At 36.9% G+C, this 26,675-nt stretch overlaps 1 protein-coding gene across 2 annotated transcripts in view; it reads right to left on the reverse strand.

Annotated features, from left to right (window-relative positions):
• ORC5 (origin recognition complex subunit 5) overlaps window positions 1–26,675 on the reverse strand; it is an 88,405-nt gene that overhangs the window by 43,417 nt on the left and 18,313 nt on the right. For both annotated transcript variants that reach the window (XM_061413899.1, XM_061413898.1), the window contains exons 6-12: window positions 17,638–17,768; window positions 15,476–15,524; window positions 15,298–15,388; window positions 11,716–11,768; window positions 9,586–9,698; window positions 7,860–7,907; window positions 460–570 (exon numbers count right to left, since the gene is read on the reverse strand). In XM_061413899.1, the coding sequence (XP_061269883.1) occupies window positions 460–570; window positions 7,860–7,907; window positions 9,586–9,698; window positions 11,716–11,768; window positions 15,298–15,388; window positions 15,476–15,524; window positions 17,638–17,768 (596 nt within the window). The remainder of the gene's footprint in view (window positions 1–459; window positions 571–7,859; window positions 7,908–9,585; window positions 9,699–11,715; window positions 11,769–15,297; window positions 15,389–15,475; window positions 15,525–17,637; window positions 17,769–26,675) is intronic.

Below are 26,675 nucleotides of genomic sequence, written 5' to 3' on the forward strand. Positions count from 1 at the left end.
GAATTTAATCATTTTGGAAACTATATCACTTTTTAAAAAAATGAATATTGCCAATTTGCAAAGTATACATATGAGGAATAAGAATATTATAGATCATTTTCTTACAAATACATTTCTTAAACTTGTTCATTACATTTTTATATTATAATTCAACAATTTAATCATGAAGTCACTTTTTAATCAGCAAGATAATTATTAAATTTCTTTATTAAAAAAAGAAAAAGCCTAGAAACATCAAGTTGTTTCTGTTATCAGTTATATCTTAAGTATATGTAAATTCAGTGATACCCTCAAAGACTATATATTTTGAATTTCAATTACTTACCAAGGACATTGTTCATTTTATAGTAGTAACATATGCAGACCAAATATCTAAATGTCTGGAACTCTACTGACACACTACCTGAAGAATTCCATAAAGATAAAGAAAATATATAACAGCCCTATCATTAAGCTTACCTGGGAGAAGATATTTGCTGTTGGAGCAACTCTGCTGTCCACAATACTATATAATATTGCTAATAATCTGTCTAATGGAAATGGTTTTGGTCCGAGGAGATGATTGCTTGTCTATAAGAAAAAAGAACATGGATTTCTTCTTACAGCAGAACACTTGCTTTCTGTATTATAAATTCCCAATAACAACATATTTATACTGTAAACAGTTCCCCATAGAGGCTAAGAAATCTAACTGGCAGTCTCTAAGTTAAAATTTTACCTGACATGATAATGATTTATTTTTCAATGGTGTCTTCAAGACGTTCTGACTTAGCATCAACAAACATGAAAGAATTCACAAGTCATCCAGTCTAGTTCCAAACATCACCCCTATTTTGCTGTTGTGACTCTTTAGAGTCCCTTGGACTGCAAGGAGATCCAACCAGTCCATTCTAAAAGAGATCAGACCTGGGATTTCTTTGGAAGGAATGATGCTAAAGCTCAAACTCCAGTACTTTGGCCACCTTATGCGAAGAGTTGACTCATTGGAAAAGACTGTGATGCTGGGAGGGATTGGGGGCAGGAGGAGAAGGGGACGACAGAAGATGAGAGGGCTGGATGGCATCACTGACCCGATGGACGTGAATCTGAGTGAACTCCGGGAGTTGGTGATGGACAGGGAGGCCTGGCGTGCTGAGATTCATGGGGTCGCAAAGAGTCAGACACGACTGAGTGACTGAACTGAACTGAACTGAACTGAACCAGATGTTAAGTGATTTAGCCAAGTCATTTGTCAAGATAGTGCACAATCAAAAGTAGGGTCCAGGCCCTAACCCCTAGACTATAATCTACTACTAACTCCTCACCACTCCTCTTTGTGCCACTTCCTGAAAAATGTACTTGTTCAACATTAACTGTTCTAAAAAGACGAGTTATAGTAAATACAAGCTTAGAAAATGAATGCAGTGTTTCACAGGATGTGAATAAGCTGTAGTTTAAAACAATGTAAAATTTATTAAAAATTTTTAAGACTGTAAAACGTTCATACTTGTCTACAGAGTCAATAATACAATTATTTCTTACTGGAAAACTGTAGTGCTCAAGGGTCTATAGATAATTAAATTAGACAATTATATCAGATAATTTTTGGAGAAGGCAATGGCACCCCACTCCAGTACTCTTGCCTAGAAAATCCCATGGACAGAGGAGCCTGGTAGGCTGCAGTCCATGGGGATGCTAAGAGTCGGACATGACTGAGCAACTTCACTTTCACTTTTCACTTTCATACATTGGAGAAGGAAATGGCAACCCACTCCAGTATTCTTGCCTGGAGAAACCCAGGGACAGGGGAGCCTGGTAGGCTGCTGTCTATGGGGTCGCACAGAGTCAGACACGACTGAAGCGACGCAGCAGCAGCAGCATCAGATAATTTTAGTAGCAGTGTAAGAATTTAAGTACTCTATATGAGCAAGGACAAATACATGGGAAGCTTTATTTACATGCATGGGATTAACTATTTCTTTAAAGAATAAGTTAAAAAAAAACCTATTCATAATTACAAAAAAAGTAATTTATACCTTTTTTATACCAGCTACTTATATCTAAAAGATAGTTTAGAAATCATTTTCCAGGTCTTAAAGTTTATATTCTTTTCTTGTTAAATACTTCAAACATTTAGAAAATATACCAGTGTACCCACCACCCAATTTCAACCACATCCAAATATTATGCAATTTGTACAAAAAAAGCATTCAATCATGTTACAAACTGAAGACCCCTGCACCCCTTCCATATCTCGTTCTCCCCTTCCCTCTCAAGAAGAACTGTTCTCCAGAATTTGGTATTTTTATAATTTTCATGACAATTTTTAAACTACTACTATATATGCTGGCTTCCCTGGTGGCTCGGCGGCAAAGAATTTGCCTGCCAATGCAGGAGATACAGGTTCGAACCTTGGGTCAGAAAGATTCCCCGGAGAAGAAAATGGCAACCCACTCCAGTATTCCTTTTTTTTTTTTTCAGTTTATTCAATTGGAGGATAATTACAACATAATGATGGTTTTCGCCATACATCAATATGAATCGGCCAAAATATACACGTGTCCCCTCCATCCTGAACCCCTTTCCTACCTCCCTACCCACCCTGTCCCTGTCACAGAGCACCAGCTTTGGGAGCCAATGAAGGTCACAGAGTTTGTCACTACAGTACTACCCAGCCTATCCTCATCAATGTAAAGTACATTCAAATATTGACTTTGATATGATCAAACTGCAGAATTTCAGGCTCTTATTTTTCCACACTATCACCCACACTTGGAGTCATAAATATTCTTTTTCAGTTTTGCTAATATTAAGGGTATAAAATAATATCCCAGTGTTGCTTAAATTTGCATTTCTTGGGACTTCCTTGGTGGTCCACTGGTTAAGAACCTGCCTGCCAATGCAGGGGTTACAGGTTCGATCCTTGGTCTGGGAAGATTCCTCATGCCACAGGGTAACTAAGCCCTTGTGCCTCAACTACTTAAGCCCGGGTACCCTTGAGCCTATGCTTCACAACAAGAGAAGCCACTGCAATGATAAACCCATGCACTGCAACTATAAAGTAGCTCCCACTCACTGCAATTAGAGAAATCAACATGCAGCAACGAAGACCTAGTGCAGTCAAAAATAAATAAATAAGTAATAAACTGTATATTTAAAAGTTGCATTTCTCATTAGTCAAAGTTGCACCCTCATTAGTCAATGAGGGTGATAACTGTGTCATGTTTATAAAGACACTTCAAGTTCCTTTTTGTATCACTCACCCATTTATTTACTGGACCTTTGCCTTTTTCTCATTTGTCTGTATGAGTCTTTAAAAATCCTAGATAATAATCATTTGTCAGTTGTATGAGTCCTAGAACAGTATGTCAAACATCACAGTAGGCTTTGGATTCAGGAAGTCCAGGAACTGGATGCTGGTGCTACCATAGAACTATATAATCTCAGGCAAGTTACTAAATTTCTCTTTAATATTCAATTTAATCATCTAGAAAATGAGGATAATCATAGTAACTACATTCATTAACTCATTTTGAGAATTAAGATCATACATAGAGTCTACAGTGTTTGGCTTACAGTGCTCAACAACTTTTATTATTACTATCATTATATACTTATTTACATTTTTTTCTTTTCCACACAAATGCCTCGAAAACAGATGTTTTATTTACCTTTTTTATTCCTAGCACTTTGTTAGTTTAAAAAATGAATGGATGAAAGGATAATGAATGAAATTATGTTAGAGGGAAGAAAGAAAAACATAAAGGTAAAAGTTGAACTATCTAAATTGGAACTGGTGTCCCTGTCCTCATTAACACTTAGAAGTGACTTGAGAATAGTAAAAATTACCAAATTCCTGACATACTGGGAGTAAAGTGGGAGGCAATTCAAGCTGAGAATCACACTGCAAAATGCCACCAATACTTTTCTAATTTTCACTTATTTTATGATTAGAAAACACATTTCCAATTCAAAATTAAAGTGTTCCAGTGCCCTGTAGGGCATATGACATTTATCTTCTTCATAGACCTGATTTTGGGTTCTATAAACACAAATTGGCTTCCCACCTAGAGAGAAAGTCAAAGTGTGAAAAATACCTCACTAGATTCACCACAGCTCATTAGAGAATGAAGGTCTGTATGAATAGAAGAAAACAGGTGAAAAAGAAAACCAAGTAAAATAAATGTTTGAGGAGATAAAAAGGAATCAAAACTGGTATCAAGTCAAATTAAAAAATATAGAGCCTGAAACATAAACTTGGAGTTACAGGTATTTATACCAGAAAAAACTAAAACTAGGAGCAATTAAAAGAAGTTTAATTGAGGGGAACAGAACTATGAGCGAGGAAAGGAAAAATGTTGCTTTTCCATATAAAGTGAAGTGAAGTGGCTCAGTCGTGTCCGACTCTTTGCAACTCCATGGACTGCAGCCTACCAGGCTCCTCAGTCCATGGGCTTTTCCAGGCAAGCATACTGGAGTGGGTTGCCATTTCCTTCTCCAGGGGATCTTCCTGACGAAGGGATCGAACCCAGGTCTCCCACATTGTAGGCAGACGCTTTACCATCTGAGCTACCAGGGAAGCCTTTTCCATATAAACTAACTGGCAAATAACCTGGTATCACATACACGCATTAGTTGAATTGAAAAGTAAAATCTTAAAAAAATGAGTACATCTCAAAAAAATGAAGGTACGTAGAGAAAAATACAAGTGAAGAACAAACACAACAGATTTAAAACAACTGTTAATGATAATTATTTGTATGGTTTGCTTTTTTAAGATTAAATCAAATCTCCTTTAATTTAAATAAGGAAACTGAATTGAGCTCCTATGGTTTGCATTTAATGTTTGATTCCTTGATTAAATTGAAAGCTTCATGAGAGCAGAGACAATGGTTCTTTTGTTCTCCACTTTGTCTGGAGCCTCGAGCAGAATGCTTGGCATAAAGTAAGCATTCAATAAGATTTCAAGAGGAGAGGCAATAAAAATACAAAGGAACTACTAAGTGTATACAGATTTTAGTAAGTTAGTTCAGATTTTAAAATGACATGAACCAAAGACAAGAGGCTACTGCAAAAATCAAATCTATAAGGATCTCAGAAGAACTATCATTACCTAGAACTAAAATCACCCTCACAACTAAAAACACCCTCACAATGTCTTCGCTCATACAGTTCCCTCCATCAAGACTATCTTCCTGCTGCTGCTGCTGCTAAGTCGCTTCAGTCGTGTCCGACTCTGTGCGACCCCAGAGACGGCAGCCCACCAGGCTCCCCTGTCCCTGGGATTCTCCAGGCAAGAACACTGGAGTGGGTTGCCATTTCCTTCTCCAATGCATGAAAGTGAAAAGTGAAAGTGAAGTCGCTCAGTCGTGTCCGACTCCTAGGGACCCCATGGACTACAGCCCACCAGGCTCCTCCGTCCATGGGATTTTCTAGGCAAGAGTACTGGAGTGGGGTGCCATTGCCTTCTCCTAGACTTGTACAAATCCATTCATTTCACAAGGATAGTCTACAGTGCAAGCTCTTTCACAGTTCTCTCTGATCAGCATTCGTATATGTCCCTCCTCAACATTCTTAAATAATTTTCTGTCTAAAGAGTAAGGCCTAAAATCTCTTAGCTCTATGTTCATTCTTTGATTTTCTTCATTCATTCATCCAATTTATTCATTTGTTCAATAAATATGCCCCAATTACCACCAAGTACTGAGATATAGAGGAGAATAGATGGGCTTTCTTCCCCTAACTGCCGAGTGAGGAAATTCTTCCACAATCTGGCCTCAATTGACTTTTCTCTCAAACTCACCATATACTACAGCCAACTGTATTTCATTATGTAATTTATAAATCCTAAACTTTCTCACCTGTACTTCTTGGTATTTCTTCAATCGGAATATCTTCCCTGTCCATCTCTGAATATCTAATCCTCACCATTCTTGAGTGCCCACTCAAAATGCAAGCCCTACTACAAATCCTTCCCTCACTACCTCAGCCAGAAGTTTTCCCTTCTCCTTACCAATCCTTTATGACACAAAGCAGCTACACGCGTAAGAAAGAGGGTACAAAATCAATGATGTCCCTATAGCAGAGAGCATAATCAGAGATGTCTCAGTGAAAGGGCGAATTAGAAAAGTCTTTCCAAGCCAAGCAAGTGGATTTGATAAGGAAATTTGCCTGCCAAACTCTAGCTCTGTGTGAATGGAGGAGAAAAGTCTTCCTTGAGACTTTTAACTAGTAGCCAGAGCTAATTCTGATGTGGAGGCAGAATTCACAGCATCTTTGTGGTCTGAAAGCACCCAGGCAGAGAAATGAATTTCAAATGATCCCAAGTTACTGGTGTTTCTAAGTGCTTGCATAGAAGCAGGCGTAAAAATTCTCTAAAGGAACACACCTCAGGCCTCAAAAATACCAACATTTAAGTTAAGCCAACAATTAAAAATAATAAAATATTCAGGAAGCAGGACATTATGTGCACAGGTCAGCAAAAACAGAAAATGTAGAATTAGACTGACTCTGATACTTTAGTGTCTCAGGAAGACATGCTAGAGAGAATGGAAACTTGTGTTTGTTTGTGCATGCTCTGTCATGTCTGACTCTCTGCAACCTCATGACTGTAGCACACCAGACGCCTTTGTCCATGGGATTTTCCAGGCAAGAATACTGGAGTGGGCTGCCATTTCCTATTCCAGGAGAGAATGGATGAGGGGCAATATTTGAAAAGTTAATGACTAAGACTTTACCAAAATTAAAAAGGCATCATTATTCCAAATAGGAAGCAAATTAATGCCATGTAAAAAGAAATTCAATCCCAGATTATCACAGTGAAATGCAAAGAACACTAAAGTAAAAGGAAAAGAGAACTTGAAAGCACCCAGAGAAAACAAGAATAACACAGGAATAACAGATTCACAGCAAGTGCATTTTTTTTTTTTTTAAGCAGCAAAGACAGTAAAACAATGTCCTCAATTTAGAAGTGTAAGCTAAGTAAAACGGTTTTTAACAATAAAAGAGAAACAAAACTCTCAGCATCCATAGTGCTAAGTCTATAGTTCAAACTCCTCTAGTTTCTGTCAAGAAAAGTCACAGAGAGATCTGAATAGACTAAATGTTCCTTTCACCAATTTCAATCTTGCCCCACAACCGTACCTCCAAAGGTACATATTGCTTCTAATTCCTAAGCATTTCTAGATTCCTCAGGTCAAAACAGCTTGTTTGGGGCATTACGTTTCAGTCTTCCCTGATCTGCTTACGTGTGTCTGTTAGTTGCTCAGTAGTGTCCAACTCTTTGTGACCCCATGGATTATGCTAAGCTCCTCTGTCCATGGAATTTTCCAGGCAAGAATATTGCAGTGGATTGCCATTTTCTCCTCGAGAGGATTTTCCTGACCCCCATGCTGAAACCTGATCTCCTGCATTGCAGGCAGATTCTTTACCATCTGAGCAACTAGGGAGGCCCCTGATCTGCTTAGTCACCTGTAAATCTATCTACCAGTCAATTTCAAATTTTACAGATCTCTGATCTGCTTAGACCTTCTTAGTTTTACCTTTTTAACTTCTTCAACACCATATCTGTGGGTATTTCAAAGGGGACAAGAGGAATACATTCTATATTTAACTGAAAATTCCAATGTGACTTTTTCATCTATTAATTCACTTAGAAAAAATTTTGTCAACTCACTTTTACCTCTAGAACCAGCTCAACTGAATTGTGCCTCCCCAATCACTATATTCTACATAATAAAATACTATTACATTATGACGGTGCCATATCAATACAAGTAACTTCTTACAGCCAAATGGCTAATACAATTATGCATTAATTTACTTTTAATAATATTCTAAATTCATAAGTTTTTTCATTAGAGAAATTACAACATAAATACCTTTTCATGTTTCTTTAAAAAATTGGTTTTCTTGATTTTCCCATGATGCTGCAATTAAGATAAATAATTTTTAAGATAAAAGATAGGACTCCATAAAACAGAAAGCACAATTTGTTTAAAACATGCTACACACAATACTAATTTATGTATCTTGGGCTTTATTATTTTATTCTATTTACTGCCTAAAATATCACCTTAAAATATCAACATATTTTAGACTTTTAAAATCAGATTTTGATCATATGCAAGATTACTTTTGCATGTAAAGAGGTTTTAAAATAAAAGTGATACTTCCTAAAGAACTTATATTGATTTATTACAGCACATTTCTATAAAAATAAGATTTTTACAAATATTAATGAGTTTTCATTCATTCTGTAAGGCAAGTTGTCAAGTCAAATAAAATTGAGAGCATTTAGTTAAGTACTTGGATTTAAGAGTGGAGAAAAAAAATAGACGACAGTCCTTGCCCTCTTTAAATGAAAGACTAGTGGTAGAGACAGGCAAAAAGGAAATAGATAAAAATATATTACATTTAATAAGTCAAATTGCATAGTTTTCAAAAAGAAAACAATTCTAAAATGAGATTTCTTTCCAATTAATATACATGCAAAGGCTCCTGAATGTTCCGGATAACAGTGTATGGAGCATATGATACTATAATAGGAACTTTAGAATAATAAAGGAGTTACCACCCTTTAAATTATTCCCATCCCTCTTATTTTTAACAAAACCTATTTATTCTTTTTTAAATGTACAATTATTACTGAACTTCTCTGTGAAATTACCTAGCTCACCCATTTAGGTTGTTATCTTAAAGTGAGAAATAAAGAATAAATGATTCAAGGCAGAAAAAAAAATGAATAGGTGAAATTCAAGCATTCAGAGATTGGAGAGGAAGGAATTCTAGATGGAGAAACCAATGTAAAAAAAGGTTGGAGAGTTAGACAGAAAAGCAGCCAAGATCTCAAAAAGAGAAAAGTTCAGTTTGACTGAATTTTTAATTAATTAGCTTGTAACTGTACATGTCTAGGATGTGTAGCAAAATGTATCTGGTTGCAAGGATATTTTTCACCCATTTGACATAATGAATTGGTAAAAGAGAGCAAGTGATTATATGGGGAAGAGCAGCTGAGTTCATTATGGAAAAAGAGTTGGTATTTCCTTAGGTGGAAGGTGATTGAAGAAATGGCTCATGCATTCCAAAGAAACTCTGTTTAGAAGTTTGTTAAGTGTGAGGAATGCTCTGTTGATGGATAAAGTTCTGAAGGCCTGTAGATTTTATTATCAATATTCATTTCAGGAAAGACATGTATTTTTTGCTGTCATTTTCAGACTAATTTGTCTTTCAAAATTCAGCAACCAATGCCACCTTCTCCATGAAGCCTTCTTTCCTCAACACTTGATACAAGTTGTTTATCATATCAATCTTACTAGACACTAATATATCTTTTTTGGCTTGTTTGCTCCATCACGTCTCCACCCCAAAAGTGGCACTCATTCATTCTTAAAATCCTAAAGAAAGTTCTCAATTAACATTGTTGATTTGCAAAGGTGAAGTGAGAAACAAAGGATAAATGATTAAAAGAAAACAAAATCTTTAAAGAATGAACCCTAAGTATACCAATCTCTTATTCTAATCTCTATCCCTTATAAATTTATAGGAGTTGAGGAATTTCAAAGTATTCCCTATTTCTTCAAAAATAAAGTGAAAAGAAATGATTACCTTAAGGAAAAACCTCTTGTCGGTTCTTGCTGGATTATAAGAAGCGAGGTATGCAGCAATTAGAATAAATTTAGAGTAGTACGGAAGTTCCACATGAGTATATGCTGAGAGACCTATACAACAAAATACTTTCATGAAGTATTTAACAGGCTACCATCAGATTTTAAGTATCATATCTTTTCTCACTTATGTATTGACTTCCATATGGTATCCTGTAGTCAAAAGATTTTTAAGTGCCCTGACCTTAAAATGCCATGATAATGATGGTGATGGGGCAAATATTATTAATGATAAGTTTTATTCATTCTGTTATTTGTTATAATGATATGCTCTGCTTACTCTGTTACATGAAGTCTAAATCCTAGCCATCCTGCCCTTCAAAGCTGCTGCTGCTGCTGCTAAGTCGCTTCAGTCGTGTCCGACTCTGTGCAACCCCATAGACGGCAACCCACCAGGCTCCCCCGTCCCTGGGAATCTCCAGGCAAGAACACTGGAGTGGGTTGCCATTGCCTTCTCCAATTCTTCAAAGCTATACTCCACTAAACGTTCCATGATGCTCCCCTACCACACCAAAACAGAAAATTTATCTCTACTGTGAATTCTCACTTCATATATATTTATGGTCCATTTAACTTTATATAAAGAATTAATTAAACGTAAGTTATATTTCCTACTAAGCTTCAGTGTTTACTGAGGGAGATAAGTTTAATGTTTTTTGTATCCTTACAGTACCTTATACAAAAGAATGAAGGGATAAATTAAACAGTAGTCAGTCAGCAGCAATGATTTTTAGGGGAAGGGAAAACGGAATCTGGTATTTACTGAATATCTAGCATGTCGAAGACACTGTGCTAGGTGCTTTACTTAAGCATCTTTGAATCTTTGCAGTAATTTAATGGTAGGTGTTCTTTCCATTTTAGATGAAGACACTGAGTCACACAGGCAGTAGAGCAGACAAATTACTGCAGATTTTTAACTCCTGTATCTATTTCTTTCATTACAGCACACAACCGAAAATCATTTGTAGAGTATCTCAAGCATTTAAATACCAAAACAGAATCTCAATATCACTTCATTTCATACCACTTTCCCCACCACTGGCTACTGACCCAAAATATTTTAGATAGTTTTTTGTTGTTGTTGTTGTTGTTGTTAAATAAAAGTAAAGTTCACCCTTAAATAATGGAGGCTATTTATGGCACCCCACTCTTATACAGTAGAAAATCTGCATATAACTTCGACTCCCCCAAAACTTAACTACTAATAGCCTATTGCTGACTGGAAGCCTTAATGATAACATCAACAGTCAGTTAACATATATTTTGTATATGTATACCTATATGTATTTTATGCATTCATGACATACTTAACTTTTCCTTAATTTCTTTTTGATACCTGTAGGCTATGCAGTTCATTCATGAGTTTTTCCAAATTGTTGAATATCTCCAAAAAAACTTACAATATATTTACTGAAAAAAATCTGTGTTATAAGTAGACCTCTGCAGTTCAAATATATGTTGTTCAAGGGTCAGCTGTAGTTCTATGGGATAAACCCAAGGTAATAGTTTCTTTAAAGGAAACAAAAGGACAAAGCTTTCAAAATATAACCAAACGAAATGTAATCCTCAAACTAAACATAAAATTGAACTTTATTCCATAAAACTCATGGAATACATATACATTGGGATAAAATTAGGTATACAAGTGATTGGTTTAATACAAGCATTTAAAGAAATATAAACTGCTTGGTTTTCACATGATATAATCCAACACGTAAAAAATAGAAAACTGGTATTCAAACTTCATTTCCTCCCATTACACTGCAGTACTGCTTAAAAGAAAACCAGTAATTAGAATATCATGGTGCCTTAAATCATTATTTAAAATATCATGGTAGCCTGTGGTCCAGTAGTTAGGACTAACTGCTTTCATGCCAGGGACCATGTTTGGTCCCTGGTTGGGGAACTAAGATACTGTGATACAGCAAAAAATAAATAAATAACAGTAGCTTGTAAATTATCTTTTATAACACTACTGATTAATGCTCTTTAGTGTGAACTTTGGTATCTTGATTATGAGTAATCATTGAAGAAGTGTCTCTGGTAACTGTCTCAACAATTCCTTTGATACCTTTCAGTTGTCCTGGATCTGTGTCATCTTTCTGTAGCTTTTCCCACTGTGAACTGGAAAAAAAAAATGGAAGGGTAATAATGGATTGAAAATATATAAAATCAATATACTATACTTAAAGCCCTAGAAAAACAAAATTTTTTTTGACTTGACAAAATACATTAATTACCTTATAAACAAGACAAATAATATACACATTGGTACCGCTACAAAATCACTTAGTGTATATTAGAACAATATAAAATTATATATCAATGCCAGATGTTAATTTTTTTCAAAAATCTCTTTTCTTCTGATCACAATTATAAAGTTATCAAAAAGCACCAACTGATACTGTTGATTTAATTTAGCAAAAATTGTTATTATACATGTGTGAATGACAGTCACAGGTACCAAGGAAAACGGTTGTCATATACAGGGACAGTTTCAAACAGGCCAGGATATATCACCTGGCTTAGAATATCCTTTCTCTATTACACTGCTGGAGAGTCTCACTGGCCCTTTATGCCACAATATGATAAAAAGGAACTACAAGCATTATATGTGCTATTATTAAAAAGGTAAACAGCTGGAACAAAAATGCAAACTGCCCTAAATACCAATTTTGTTTTCAAAAAGAGACAGAAAATAATCACATAAGAGATTCTGTAAACTAATCAAGGATAATAAAACATATATGTTTCCTATCAATAAACATAAATGGGTACATCCCAATAAAGAACAATATTTTCAGAGTACCTTAGTAAAGTAGGAGATCAAATTAGCAACACTGATTTCTGCAATCTACATCTAAACATACTATGCTGCTGCTGCTGCTAAGTCGCTTCAGTTGTGTCCGACTCTGTGCGACCCCAGAGACAGCAGCCCACCAGGCTCCCCTGTCCCTGGGATTCTCCAGGCAAGAACACTGGAGTGGGTTGCCATTTCCTTCTCCAATGCATGAAAGTGAAAAGTGAAAGTGAAGTCACTCAGTTGTGTCCGACTCCTAGCGACCCCATGGACTGCAGCCCACCAGGCTCCTCCGTCCATGGGATTTTCCAGGCAAGAGTACTGGAGTGGGGTGCCACTGCCTTCTCCAAATAGATTACATATTAATTGCATATATAGCGATATATGTGTATACAGACATACTTGTGAAGATGATGATAACAAATTAGAAATTACCTATGTGATTAAGGAAAAAAGTGAAAGGGATAATGGGGTGTGAGACTTCTGTAATTTTTTTTTATTTTAATAATTTTAAGTTCTGAACTATTCTGATGTCACCTTTTACGTGTACAGCAAACCATGAGTTTATTCTACTTTGCCTTTTCTCTTTCTCTTCTTTTTCCATATTTTAACTTTGTAATTGCGTTATTCCCATCCTGTCAGAGAATGTAATTATACAAACAGTATTCTACCCTTGTTCCCATCTTTTAGTTTTGACCTATGACCAAATGTAGTGCCTGTCAATCCTTTTGCTAAAGCCTCCCTGATGCTAAGTCACTTCAGTCGTGTCCGACTCTGTGCGACCCCAGAGACGGAAGCCCACCAGGCTCCCCTGTCCCTGGGATTCTCCAGGCAAGAACACTGGGGTGGGTTGCCATTTCCTTCTCCAATGCATGAAAGTGAAAAGTCAAAGTGAAGTCGCTCAGTCATATCCGACTCTTAGCGACCCATGGACTGCAGCCTACCAGGCTCCTCTGTCTATGGGATTTTCCAGGCAAGAGTACTGGAGTGGGTTGCCATTGCCTTCTAGGCATCTCCATTGCACTGATTTTTCAGAAAGTGCTTATGAATATAGCGTTCCCTGAGTTTTTACAAGCTTAACACTGTTTTTCTACACCCACGATACCTGAACGACAGGTTGGCTGGATATAAACTTCCTTGGCTTACACTTCCTCTCCTCAAGTTTCTTGAAAATATTGCTCACCTATCATTTTGCTTTATTACAGATTCACCTTCCTTGGTAAGTAGCTTACCTGTTTGCCTTAATCCCCCCACTTCACTTCATTCTTTACCATCAAGCAGACAGGAAATACCATGTCCTTTCAAATCAGCCTCAAAAACAGTACTTTCCCAAACCTACTTTGTTAATTTTTGTCTACATACTCTTCAAACATTTCCTTTTGATTCTCCAGTAGCCAGTGCTCAGGCCTCATTTGTTCTCAGTATTTTCTCACTTAGAGTTGGACTCTCTTTCCAGACATGATTCATTTGTACTTCAGGACTACATGTCAACCCCATGCCCTGTCCCCACCATCCTCTCCTCTTTTCCCTATAGTCATTGCTTAACTTTTCACTTCAGCTCCAGAGTTGGCTCTGCTGGCTTCGATTGTTTATTTCACTATTTACATGTAACTTAAAACTTGTAGTTAACTCTGTAGCATGGGCATGCATGCTTAGTCAGTCAGGTCCGACTCTGCAACCCGAAGGATTATAGCCCACCAGGCTCCACTGTCCATGGGATTATCCTGGCAAGAATTCTGGAGTGGATTGACATTTCCTCCCCCAGGGGATCTTCCCGATTCAGGGATCGAATCTGCATCTCTGGGGCTCCTGCACTGGCAGACGGATTCTTTACCACAGAGCCAGCAGAGTAGACTTCTAGTCATACTGCAGGCTAGGGTTAGAGTGATTTTATTTGCTCTCCTTAGTGATCTTTGTGGAGAGAACTGGATTCAGGTGGCCAACATTATCCTATGGAAAACTAGAAGTCCTTGTATCGCTACATAAGAGTCACTGTAACAACCACTCAAATTTTTCTACCTTTAATAAATCAGATCATAAGCTTTTCTATTCTGTGACTTTCAAAAACTTTCATCAAATGACTTTTTATTATTAAAAGAGGATTAAATATCTTTGCAATCTTTCTACTTATTCAGAAACTACTAATATTAAAATCTTCTAATCAGCTAATTAAATCAAATACGAAATAGTTATAGATTAAGGTATTCATAAAAGAAAAGTGATAAAATTAGCAAGTGAAAAAAGACAGAAGAGTTGATGTTTTTAAATCTATGTTGCTTTGCAATGTAGACTTATAATCCTAACATCCATAAGGCACTTTCTTATTTGTATCACAAATCACTTTCACATGTATTACTGAAATCTTCTAAGGATTGTTAGAAGAGGGATCTGAGGTCTAGAGGTTTAAGGTGAATTGCTAATACCTCAAAAGGCGGAAAATAACTAAGCTGGAAATCAAAACCATTGTTCTTCTCACTATACTATGTCTGCGCAATCATGTCTCCTGAGTAGTTTCATTACTATGAACAGACAAACATAGATTTATGACTTGATTTATACACTTCAATGCTCAATTTTTCATTATTTTCAAATATCTAACATAACTATAAAACACAAACCTGAAATGGATTTTCCTGTAGCATTCCAGATTTTAAAAAATTAACAGTTATTAGAAATATGCCTTGTGTAACATACTGGCTAAAAATTGTCTGTCTTTCCCAAAATAGTAAGGAATGATTCAAAATTCACAAGAACTTTTTCCCAATGTGAAGAAGGTAAGAAAACATGTGGACACATTAGTGAATATTCTAAACAAAGATATAGAAACAACATATATAATAAATTAAAAATTACCTTGATATTTCTCTGAGATAAACAGTCTGCATGGCTTTCTTCAAATGAGGTTCAATGTTTCTCCAGAGCTTGCGAGTATCACGTTCATTTGCTACCCCAAAAAGGAGAAAATTTCAATAATTTAGATCTTACAGAAATTTTTTCAAAAGAAAAATTATTACAGTAAAATTATAGTTACCTTCTCCTTTAACCACAGGTTCGCAATATTTAGGAAAATTAAGTGCTGCCTATAAACAAAGGGGGAGAAAAGAGAAACAAAATTTATCTACCACAATTAGAAATTATTTTTCAAATAAAATTTTTGTTAGGATTCAGGAAAACTTAATTCAATATAATTGCCCAAATGAAATGTTATCAGTTTATTACTACAACAATAAAAACGATAATTATCAGTAACAGCAGTAATACAACATGTAAAATATTCCTTAAATGGATAAATCCCCACCTAATATATTGGCCTCTAGATAAAAAGTAACATAACAATCCCCAAAGCAGATTTAAAAGTACATACATATAAAAGAATATTTTTATATTTTATGTATTTATGCCTAAAAAGAATATTTTGCAGATGATTTATTAAACTGTCAAGAAATGTGCCACTTACAAACTTTGAAACAAAAGTATCCATTCAAAGGAAAAAGGAAAATATATGTTTATTATCCTACATTCTACATATGCAGAAAAATAAGGACCCTATACTGTTTTTTCTCCACTACTTAAAGATCATCTTATATTTATTAGTATCACTAGTAGTAATAAAGACTTAAACCACACTTCAAGTTTCAAGTTTTTGAATATAATGTAACAATAACAAGAAAAAAAGTAATCTCATCCCTCAATAAAATCATTCCTCAGTGAAACCCAAAGGACTTTATAAAAACCGTATTTAGATTTAACACTTTCTTTTCCTACAAATAGTTTCTCTAAATAATTCTTCCTTCTTGTACTTTATAATAATCTACACTTTGAAATGACTGCCAGCACAGATACCTGCAGGATTCAAGGACATCAGAGTTAAGGAATGGTAACTACAAGTTATTTCCCAGGAATAACAGAGGATGAGTACTCGCTCCCGACTCCACCTCACGCAGGAACTGCGCACTGACCCTCTATCCCCTCTGTAAGCCCCCTTGCTGTCATATCCCTCTGTCACCAGGAATCTCAGACATTCAACTTCTGGAGAGGTGTTATTGATAAGCTTGAGCTAGAACAGTTTGTCTCTGGTTTGTTCCCTACTTAGAAGACACTTGAAATCTTCATCTAAATCAGAAGAGGCCTACAATTTACAAGTTCCAAAAACACACTAAATGTGAACACAATTTCTCCTATATTCTATCTCAAATACACACTGAATCCTTCTAAGTAATATTTTTCAGAGCAAAGAAAAGAACAAAGCAAAGAAAATATATCAAGAGAATCTGTTCCTTTGAAAGTTCCATTTTCTAACCTTAGACATTTTACCATCTTGTTACATGGAGATAAGATCTTAAGTATTAATAAAAGATTTTAAGAAACCAGATATTCTTGCCTTCTCCCTCATGGATCCACACAACTAAAGAACAAAGATCAAAATTAAGTTAAATACGAAAATTAAAGTAAATACATTTTCCAAACTGCCTATGAAGTATAAACAGCTAATGTTTAAAACAAATTTTTTTAAGTAACCTTTTATATAAATTCAAAGTAATCCTTTATACAAAGATTACTAACTCAAGGTTAGTGGCTAAGGAAAGACCTATGTAAAGCTTCTGACCATATTCAAGAGCATCTAGATTTCAGATCACTATCAATACATGTGCTGTGCTTAGTTGCTCAGTCGTGTCCTACTCTTTGCAACCCCAAGGGCTGTAGCCTGCCAGGCTCCTGTGTCCATGGGGATTCTCCAGGTAAGAATACTGGAGTGGGTTGCCACGCCCTCCTCCAGGAGATCTTCCCAACCCAGGTCTCCTGCACTGCAGGAGGATTCTTTACTGTCTGAGCTACCAGAGAAGCCCTGGTAATATCAATATATATTAATACAAAATCCTGAAAAACAATTGTTAAAAAAATTAGATATACAATTGCTTATTAAGTCTTCACACCTCCCCTCTGTTAGCCTTCATTTTAATTTTAATAAAAATTACTTGTGATTAGAGAAAAGAGAAAGCAGGAAATAAAAAACACACTCCTAAGGATATATGGAAGTAAACAACTAAAGATGACTGAAAGGTTTCAGATCAGGTCAAAATTTGTACTAACCCACAGATTTCTATTTCCAGAATAAATTTTTAGCTTCTAGCCTATCTCACACCTTTTCTACATAAAAGATGTACATTTTATTTAAGCAAAATGAGAACTCACCAGATGCCGGAGTTCTTTCAAATCTCGACAGACAGTATAGAAAACTCCAAGAAGAATGTTAATGTAGGCAGCATAGAAATCAGCTGAATACTCTGGAGGATGATCATGAGATAGGATCTTCTGCAGGTTCCCTGTTCACGGGACATAAATGAACAGAAATGACTGACCTAGCACCCTAGTCGTATCTTCTAGCATTTTATAATACAGGTTTAAACAATAAACACACAGGTTCAGCAATTATCAGGAATAATAAAACAGTTACAAGATTAGGATGTAAAACTAATACAAGTTTTGAAACTGAGGTAAAAGAATCATGAATCTAACGTTCTAGAAAAATAACTAAATTTTACCTGACATATGTACTACGAAATGACATCTAAAGAAAATCACAAGAACCTTATAATAGGCAAAGCAACATCAATATCAAGAGCAAAAAAATAATATGGACTTCAGTTATTTTTCCAATTACATAAGTCAGCTAGGTAAAAACAAGAGGTACTATATAAATCACCACAAAATTGGAAAATGTGCTTCATTTTTTTGTAAAATGAAAATAATTCAAGAATTTTTTCATGAAAATCTTCATCTTTACTTTGTCCTTCCCTTTTTTTATAAAATGTGTTTTCTTCCTACAACTTTGGTATCTTTATTTCTTTTATCTTACTCTTATACAGTATCACATGTTTAGAACCCTAAGTGAAAGTGAATGTTGCTCAGTCACATCCAACTCTTTGTGACTCCATGGACTATACAGTTCATGGAATTCTTCAGGCCAGAATACTGGAGTGGGTAGCCTTTCCCTTTTCCAGGGGATCTTCCCAAACAGGGATCGAGCCCAGGTGGCCATCATTGTGGGCGGATTCTTTACCAGCTGAGCCACAAGGGAAGCCCAAGAATACTGGGGTGGGTAGCCCATCCCTTCTCCAGAGACTCTTCCTGACCCAGGAACCGAACTGGGGTCTCTAGAATTGCAGGCGGATTCTTTACCAACTGAGGTATCAGGGAAGCCTTTAAAATCCTAAACTTATATTTTATTCTGTTAAAAATGTAATATTGTAGAAGCACAGTTAAAACTAAAAAGAAACCATCTATTATTCAAAATTTCCCAGTTTATAGCACCTGAATCAGTCAGTCATTTATTCCTTATTGCAATTCCCTCTGACTTCTTGATGCGATGGTCTCTTTAGACTTCTCAGTTAAGAGCTCTTTGACCAAGAGTAGTACTGTAAACCTCGGAGAGGGCAATGGCACCCCACTCCAGTACTCTTGCCTGGAAAATCCCATGGATGGAGGAGCCTGGTGGGCTGCTGTCTATGGGGTTGCACAGAGTCAGACACGACTGAAGCGACTTAGCAGCAGCAGTACTGTAAACCTAGTTCCACAGGGTTCAAGACTATCACAATACTTTCAAGTGAAAATTCTTATGGAATGCTCTGATCAAGTCAACTTCCTTTTTCTTAAGAATCCTTCTGAGTATTTTTACTATGAATATGTTGCCATTTACCATCAGACCTTGATTTTAACTGTTCTCTTTTTCCTCACAGTCAGTCAGGTACATAACAATACATATGGTCTATCAATAGATACTAATATACAGAAATTCAGAAATAGTTGTATATAACAGGATCTGCTAAACAGGGCAGTTGGCCAAACAAAATGCCAAAAACCAAATAAACAAAGTCCCCATTCCCAAAAGACCATTTTAAAGCCTATTCTCATGCCTAGAATGTTATCCTGAAGGAATTCTAAATAGAGATTGTTGCTAGATCTGCAATTTTATATCACAACCACTGAAAAAAAATATACAAAGTTCAAAATTTGACTTTGAAGCCTATGTATTTTTACACCTAATAGCTATTTTAAATTTAATGTTGCCAAGTTTTTAAAACATAAATATTTGATACAGTAAAAACTTGTAAAAAGTACCTTAAAACTTGGAGATAAAGGTACTTATATATAAAAGCTGACAGATAACTGGATGGATGGAAGAAAGAGGGACTTCTGATTCCAGTCATGAGGGAGTATTTCCAGTTCAGAAATACTCTTCTATAAATAAACAACTAAAAACTGGACAAAATATAGAAAACAGCTATTTTCAGACATCAGGCAGCCAAGAACTCTGATACGAGAAAAGGGAAACGAGGTGAGTCTTACCAAAAGCCAGGCTTTCTAATTAGAGGAAACTTTACAATAGTGGTACAGTAGAGTTGCAAAAGGAGCCCATTAATCTTAGTTGAGTTGAGACAGAGGTGAGAGTAGAGAAAGCTAAGGGTACTGGAATATAAAGGGTAAACTTCATGAGAGAAGGACACTATGCAGAGAAAGAGCCCCAGAAATCTGCATTAAGGGTTGCCCTTGATTCTTAGCTGAATGCCAACATTTAAATGCATGCTGCTGCTGCTAAGTCATTTCAGTCGTGTCCGACTCTGTGCGACCCCATAGACGGCAGCCCACCAGGCTCCCCCGTCCCTGGGATTCTCCAGGCAAGAACACTGGAGTGGGTTGCCATTTCCTTCTCCAATGCGTGAAAGTGAAAAGTGAAAGTGAAGTCGCTCAGTCATGTCTGACTCTTCAGAGACCCCATGGACTGCAGCCTACCAGGCTCCTCCGTCCATAGGATTTTCCAGGCAGAGTACTGAATTGAGTTGCCATTGCCTTCTCCTATTTGCATGCATAGATAGAGTAAAAGCCCAGAAAAAACAAGCAAGAGAAACTTCTGGGGGAAAAAAAAACAATTATTGGAGAGCTGTAGGTCAAACAATCTCCAGAGTTCAGACAGGGGTATAATCTGTTCATTTTTTCCACTAGTAAGAATAGAGAAACTATACTAAATACATTGAGCATTCAGCAGAGAACCCAAAAGGACTTAGAAGTATCTTAGAAGTGGAACTAAAATTAGCCCCGAACCCTCTCTCCAAAAGAGCTTAAAAATAACTTCAAGAGGGTCAAACGTATCTTCAAGTGATTTAAATGCTTAACAGAAAAAAGTCCAACATGCAACAACAAAAAATTTAATATCATTCAATCAAAAATTACTAAGCACATGACAAAGTATAATGGATATCCATAACAGAGAAAAATCAGTCAATAGAAACAACCCACAATGAAAGAGGTAATTGAATTAGTACACAAGGACATTAAACAACTATTAAAAACATACTTATATGCTCAAGGAGATAAAGGAAAACAAAAGCATAATGAGATCTATAAAGAAAAATTCCACTGGATTCAGCAGTCACTGTCGTGTCCGACTCTCTGCGATCCCATGGACTGCAGCACTCCAGGCCTCCCTGTCCGTCACCAACTCCCGGAGTTTACACAAACTCATGTCCATGTCAGTGGAGTCGGTGATGCCATGCAACCATCTCATCATCTGTTGTCCCCTTCTCCCATCTTCAATCTTCCCCAGCATCAGGGTATTTTCCAGCGAGTCAGTACTTCACATCAGGTGGCCAAAGTATTGGAGTTTCAGCTTCAGTATCAGTCCTTTCAATGAACATTCAGGACTCATCTCCTTTAGGATGGACTGGCTGGATCTCCTTGCAGTCCAAAGGACTCTCAAGTCATCTCCAACACCACAGTTCAAAAGCATCAATTCTTCTATGCTCAGCTTTCTTTATAGTCCAACTTTCACACCCATACATGACTACTGAAAAAACCATAGCTTTGACTAGACGGACTTTTGTGGCAAAGTAAAGTCTCTGCTTTTTAATATACTGTCTAGGTTGATCATAGCTTTTCTTCCAAGGAGCAAGCATCTTTTAATTTCATGGCTGCAGTCACCATCTGCAGTGATTCTGGAGCCCCCCAAAATAAAGTCTCTCACTGTTTCCATTGTTTCCCCATCTATTTGCCATGAAGTGATGGGACCTGATGCCAGGATCTTAGTTTTTTGAATATCGAGTTTTAAGCCAACTTTTTTACTCTCCTCTTTCACTTTATCAAGAGGCTCTTTAATTCTTCTTCACTTTCTGCCATAAGGGTGGTGTCATCTGCGTATCTTATGTTATTGATATTTCTCCTGGCAATCTTGATTCCAGCTTGTGCTTTATCCAGCCCAGCATTTCTCATGATGTACTCTGCATATAAGTTAAATAAGCAGGGTGACAATATACAGCCTTGATGTACTCCTTTTCTAATTTTGAACCAGTCTGTTATTCTATGCCCAGTTCTAACTGTTTTTTCTTGAATTGCATACAGATTTCTCAAGAGGCAGGTCAAGTGGTCTGGAATTCCCATCTCTTGAAGAATTTTCCACAGTTTGTTGTGATCCACAAGGTCAAAGGCTTTGGTGTACTCAATAAAGCAGAAGTAGATGTTTTTGGAACTCTATTGCTTTCTTTATGGTCCAGTGGATATTGGCAATTTGACCTCTGGTTCCTCTGCCTTTTCTAATTTTCTAGTTTCATCTCTGGTTTCTGTGCCTTTTCTCTTTCTTTTTATCCTCTGGATTGGATAACTGCAGATGAAGACACTTGTAGAGAAAAAGGTCACTGAACTTGAAGACACAGAAACAAAAGCCAAACCAAATAAAACACTGAGGAAAAAAGATACAAAGTTTAAATGAATAAATAAGAGATTCAGCAGGACAATATCAAGAGATCTAACGGTCATGTAATGCAGCCCTGGAAAAAGGTGGGGGGAGCAGAGGGGACAGATGAAATATTTTTAGAAATAATGGCTGAAAAATTCCCAAAGTTGAAACTATACATTCATTATCCAAAGGGCTGAACAAATCTCCAGGAGGGTACATGATGACAGATATTTTCCACCTTGCCTTTTCAGTTATGTAAAGCCCAACTGATCAGTGGAGATCAGAGGAGAAATAACTCCAGAAAGAATGAAGGGATGGAGCCAAAGCAAAAGCAATACCCAGTTGTGGATGTGACTGGTGACAGAAGTAAGGTCTGATGCTGTAAAGAGCAATATTGCATAGGAACCTGGAATGTTAGGTCCATGAATCAAGGCAAATTGGAAGTGGTCAAACAGGAGATGGCAAGAGTGAACGTCGACATTCTAGGCATCAGCAAACTAAAATGGACTGGAATGGGTGAATTTAACTCAGATTACCATTATATCTACTACTGTGGACAGGAATCCCTCAGAAGAAATGGAGTAGCCATCATGGTCAACAAAAGAGTCTGAAATGCAGTACTTGGATGCAATCTCAAAAACGACAGAATGATCTCTGTTCGTTTCCAAGGCAAACCATTCAATATCACAGTAATCCAAGTCTATGCCCCAACCAGTAATGCTGAAGAAGCTGAAGTTGAACGGTTCTATGAAGACCTACAAGACCTTTTGGAACTAACACCCCAAAAAGATGTCCTTTTCATTATAGGGGACTGGAATGCAAAAGTAGGAAGTCAAGAAACACCTGAAGTAACAGGCAAATTTGGCCTTGGAATACGGAATGAAGCAGGGCAAAGGCTAATAGAATTTTGCCAAGAGAATGCACTGGTCATAACAAACACGCTCTTCCAACAGCACAAGAGAAGACTCTATACATGGACATCACCAGATGGTCAACACCGAAATTAGACTGATTATATTCTTTGCAGCCAAAGATGGAGAAGCTCTATACAGTCAGCAAAAACAAGACCAGGAGCTGACTGTGGCTCATATCATGAACTCCTTATTGCCAAATTCAGACTTAACTTGAAGAAAGTAGGGAAAACCTCTAGAAAGTAGGGAAAACCACTAAAACTATACTGGTTTAGTGATTTGACCTAAATCAAATCACTTATGATTATACAGTGGAAGTGAGAAATAGATTTAAGGGCCTAGATCTGATAGATAAGAGTGCCTGATGAACTATGGACTGAGGTTCGTGACACTGTACAGGAGACAGGGATTAAGACCATCCCCATGGAAAAGAAATGCAAAAAAATTAAAATGGCTGTCTGGGGAGGCCTTACAAATAGCTGTGAAAAGAAGAGAAGCCAAAAGCAAAGGAGAAAAGGAAAGATATAAGCATCTGAATGCAGAGTTCCAAAGAATAGCAAGAAGAGATAAGAAAGCCTTCTTCAGCGATCAATGCAAAGAAATAGAGGAAAACAACAGAATGGGAAAGATTAGAGATCTCTTCAAGAAAATTAGAGATACCAAGGGAACATTTCATGCAAAGATGGGCTTGATAAAGGACAGAAATGGTATGGACCTAACAAAACAGAAGATATTAAGAAGAGGTGGCAAGAATACACAGACGAACTGTACAAAAAAGATCTTCACGACCCAGATAATCACAATGGTATGATTATTCACCTAGAGCCAGACATCCTGGCCCACATGTGAAGTCAAGTGGGCCTTAGAAAACATCACTACGAACAAAGCTAGTGGAGGTGATGGAATTCCAGTGGAGCTTTTTCAAATCCTGAAAGATGATGCTGTGAAAGTGCTGCACTCAATATGCCAGCAAGTTTGGAAAACTCAGCAGTGGCCACAGGACTGGAAAAGGTCAGTTTTCATTCCAGTCCCAAAGAAAGGCAATGCCAAAGAATGCTCACACTACCACACAATTGCACTCATCTTACACGCTAGTAAAGTAATGCTCAAAATTCTCCAAGCCCGGCTTTAGCAATACGTGAACCGTGAACTTCCAGATGTTCAAGCTGGTTTTAGAAAAGGCAGAGGAACCAGAGATCAAATTGCCAACATCCGCTGGATCGTGGAAAAAGCAAGATGGTTCCAGAAAAACATCTATTTCTGCTTTATTGACTATGCCAAAGCCTTTGACTGTGTGGATCACAATAAACTGCGGAACATTCTGAAAGAGATGGGAATACCAGACCTCTTGAGAAACCTATATGCAGGTCAGGAAGCAACAGTTAGAACTGGACATGGAACAACAGACTGGTTCCAAATAGGAAAAGGAGCACGTCAAGGCTGTATATTGTCACCCTGCTTATTTAACTTCTATGCAGAGTACATCATGAGAAATGATGGGCTGGAAGAAGCACAAGCTGGAATCAAGATTGCCAGGAGAAATATCAGTAACCTCAGATATGCAGATGACACCACCCGTATGGCAGAAAGTGAAGAGGAACTAAAAAGCCTCTTGATGAGAGTGAAAAAGTTGGCTTAAAGTTCAACATTCAGAAAACGAGGATCATGGCATCTGGTCCCATCACTTCATGGGAAATAGATGGGGAAACAGTGGAAACAATGTCAGACTTTATTTTTTTTGGCTCCAAAATCACTGCAGATGGTGACTGCAGCCATGACATTAAAAGATGCTTACTCCTTGGAAGAAAAGTTATGACCAATCTAGATAGCATATTCAAAAGCAGAGACATTACTTTGCCAACAAAGGTCCGTCTAGTCAAGGCTATGGTTTTTCCAGTGGTCATGTATGGATGCAAGAGTTGGGACTGTGAAGAAAGCTGAGCGCCAAAGAATTGATGCTTTTGAACTGTGGTGTTGGAGAAGGCTCTTGAGATTCCCTTGCACTGCAAGGAGATCCAACCAGTCCATTCTAAAGGAGATCAGCCCTGGGTGTTCTTTGGAAGGACTGATGCTAAAGCTGAAACTCCAATACTTTGGCCACCTCCTGCAAAGAGTTGACTCATTGGAAGACTCTGATGCTGGGAGGGATTGGGAGCAGGAGGAGAAGGGGATGACAGAGGATGAGATGGCTGGACGGCATCACCAACTTGATGGACGTGAGTCTGAGTGATCTCCAGTAGTTGGTGATGGACAGGGAGGCCTGGCGTGCTGCAATTCACGGGGTCGCAAAGAGTCGGACACGACTGAGCGACTGAACTGAACTGAACTGAAAGCGCAAACAGTAACATATGTAAAGTGTAGGATAAAAATTGCACGAAGGTTGTTAGGTGGGAAATTATAAGTCACTGAGATTTTCAGATTGTTTACTAGAGCTTAGTATGATTTATTCCAATTGATTGGAATTTAGTTATTCCAATAACTAAACCAAAAACCTGACCAACTGTACTATAATCCAACTGAAGGAAAAAAAAAAAAGCATTACCAAAAGATGAGCAGTCTGCATGTGGGAGAGACCAGAAAACAAGAAATCCAAATTAGGCCCTGATACTGCTAGGAGGAAAGGGTGTCCTGAACGTTAGATAACACAGTCCTACAGATGACATATGTACCAAGTTATGACTGGATGACTCAGGCACTAAGATTATCCTTTTGCCCAGGTTCCATTCTTACTTATTCTGACTATAATTTGGCGTATCAATTAATACTTTTTTTTTTTTTAACATTTTCTTGTGTGATGGTGTTTTTGAATTTTTTTAAAAAATGGTATGTTAAAGGCTCTAAAATTTCATAACTATATGAACTTGGTTCCATCTCATACTTTTCAAAAATCTACACTTTCCTATACTCTTTAAAATTAACAAGATCACTTTTATGTCCTTAAATTGTCTCCATCTCTGCTGCTTTACATCCTAATTTAAAAAAAAAATCACAATTCATGATAACATACTTTAATTTCAACATCACTAGAAAACTAGCATTTCAAAATAATTTTTCACTACTTAAACCTAAAATAGGTCATGAAAAACTTTAACATCTAACAGTCATGACATTAAATACAAAGAAATTTTTTAATGAAATCCTTTATTTTCTTCCTACCCTTTTCTCCTTGTGATTTTCATAGCCCTATTAAAAACAAGGGCTCCCTTCATCTATTTTGGGCTTCTTTTTTCTATCTCAGTTAATTAGCAAAGGCAGGAGGTGTTATTTGACTGCTGTGTTCTTGTGAAAACAGGCAAAACTGTGCTGATCTTAAAAATCAATGTTTATAGCTGTTAGTTCAAAGGGATAGTGTTTTGAAGCCAAGGTCAAGGAATGGTATCTTTTTCACAGCCTCTAACCATCTTATGCTTAAGTTATAATCTTTGAATCAGAAGTATCATATTTGTATAGTAACAGCACAGTATTAATCTACAAAACTACTCAGAAACACAAAAAGCTATTGTGCTTTTCCAAAGATAAAGATCATTAAGATCTATGAATTTAAGATTAAGCACACACACACAACAATAAGGACTAGCGGTTGCTACTGTAAG

This window comes from Bos javanicus, chromosome 4, assembly GCF_032452875.1.
Source record: "Bos javanicus breed banteng chromosome 4, ARS-OSU_banteng_1.0, whole genome shotgun sequence".
In the NCBI taxonomy this organism is placed as follows: Eukaryota; Metazoa; Chordata; class Mammalia; order Artiodactyla; family Bovidae; genus Bos; species Bos javanicus.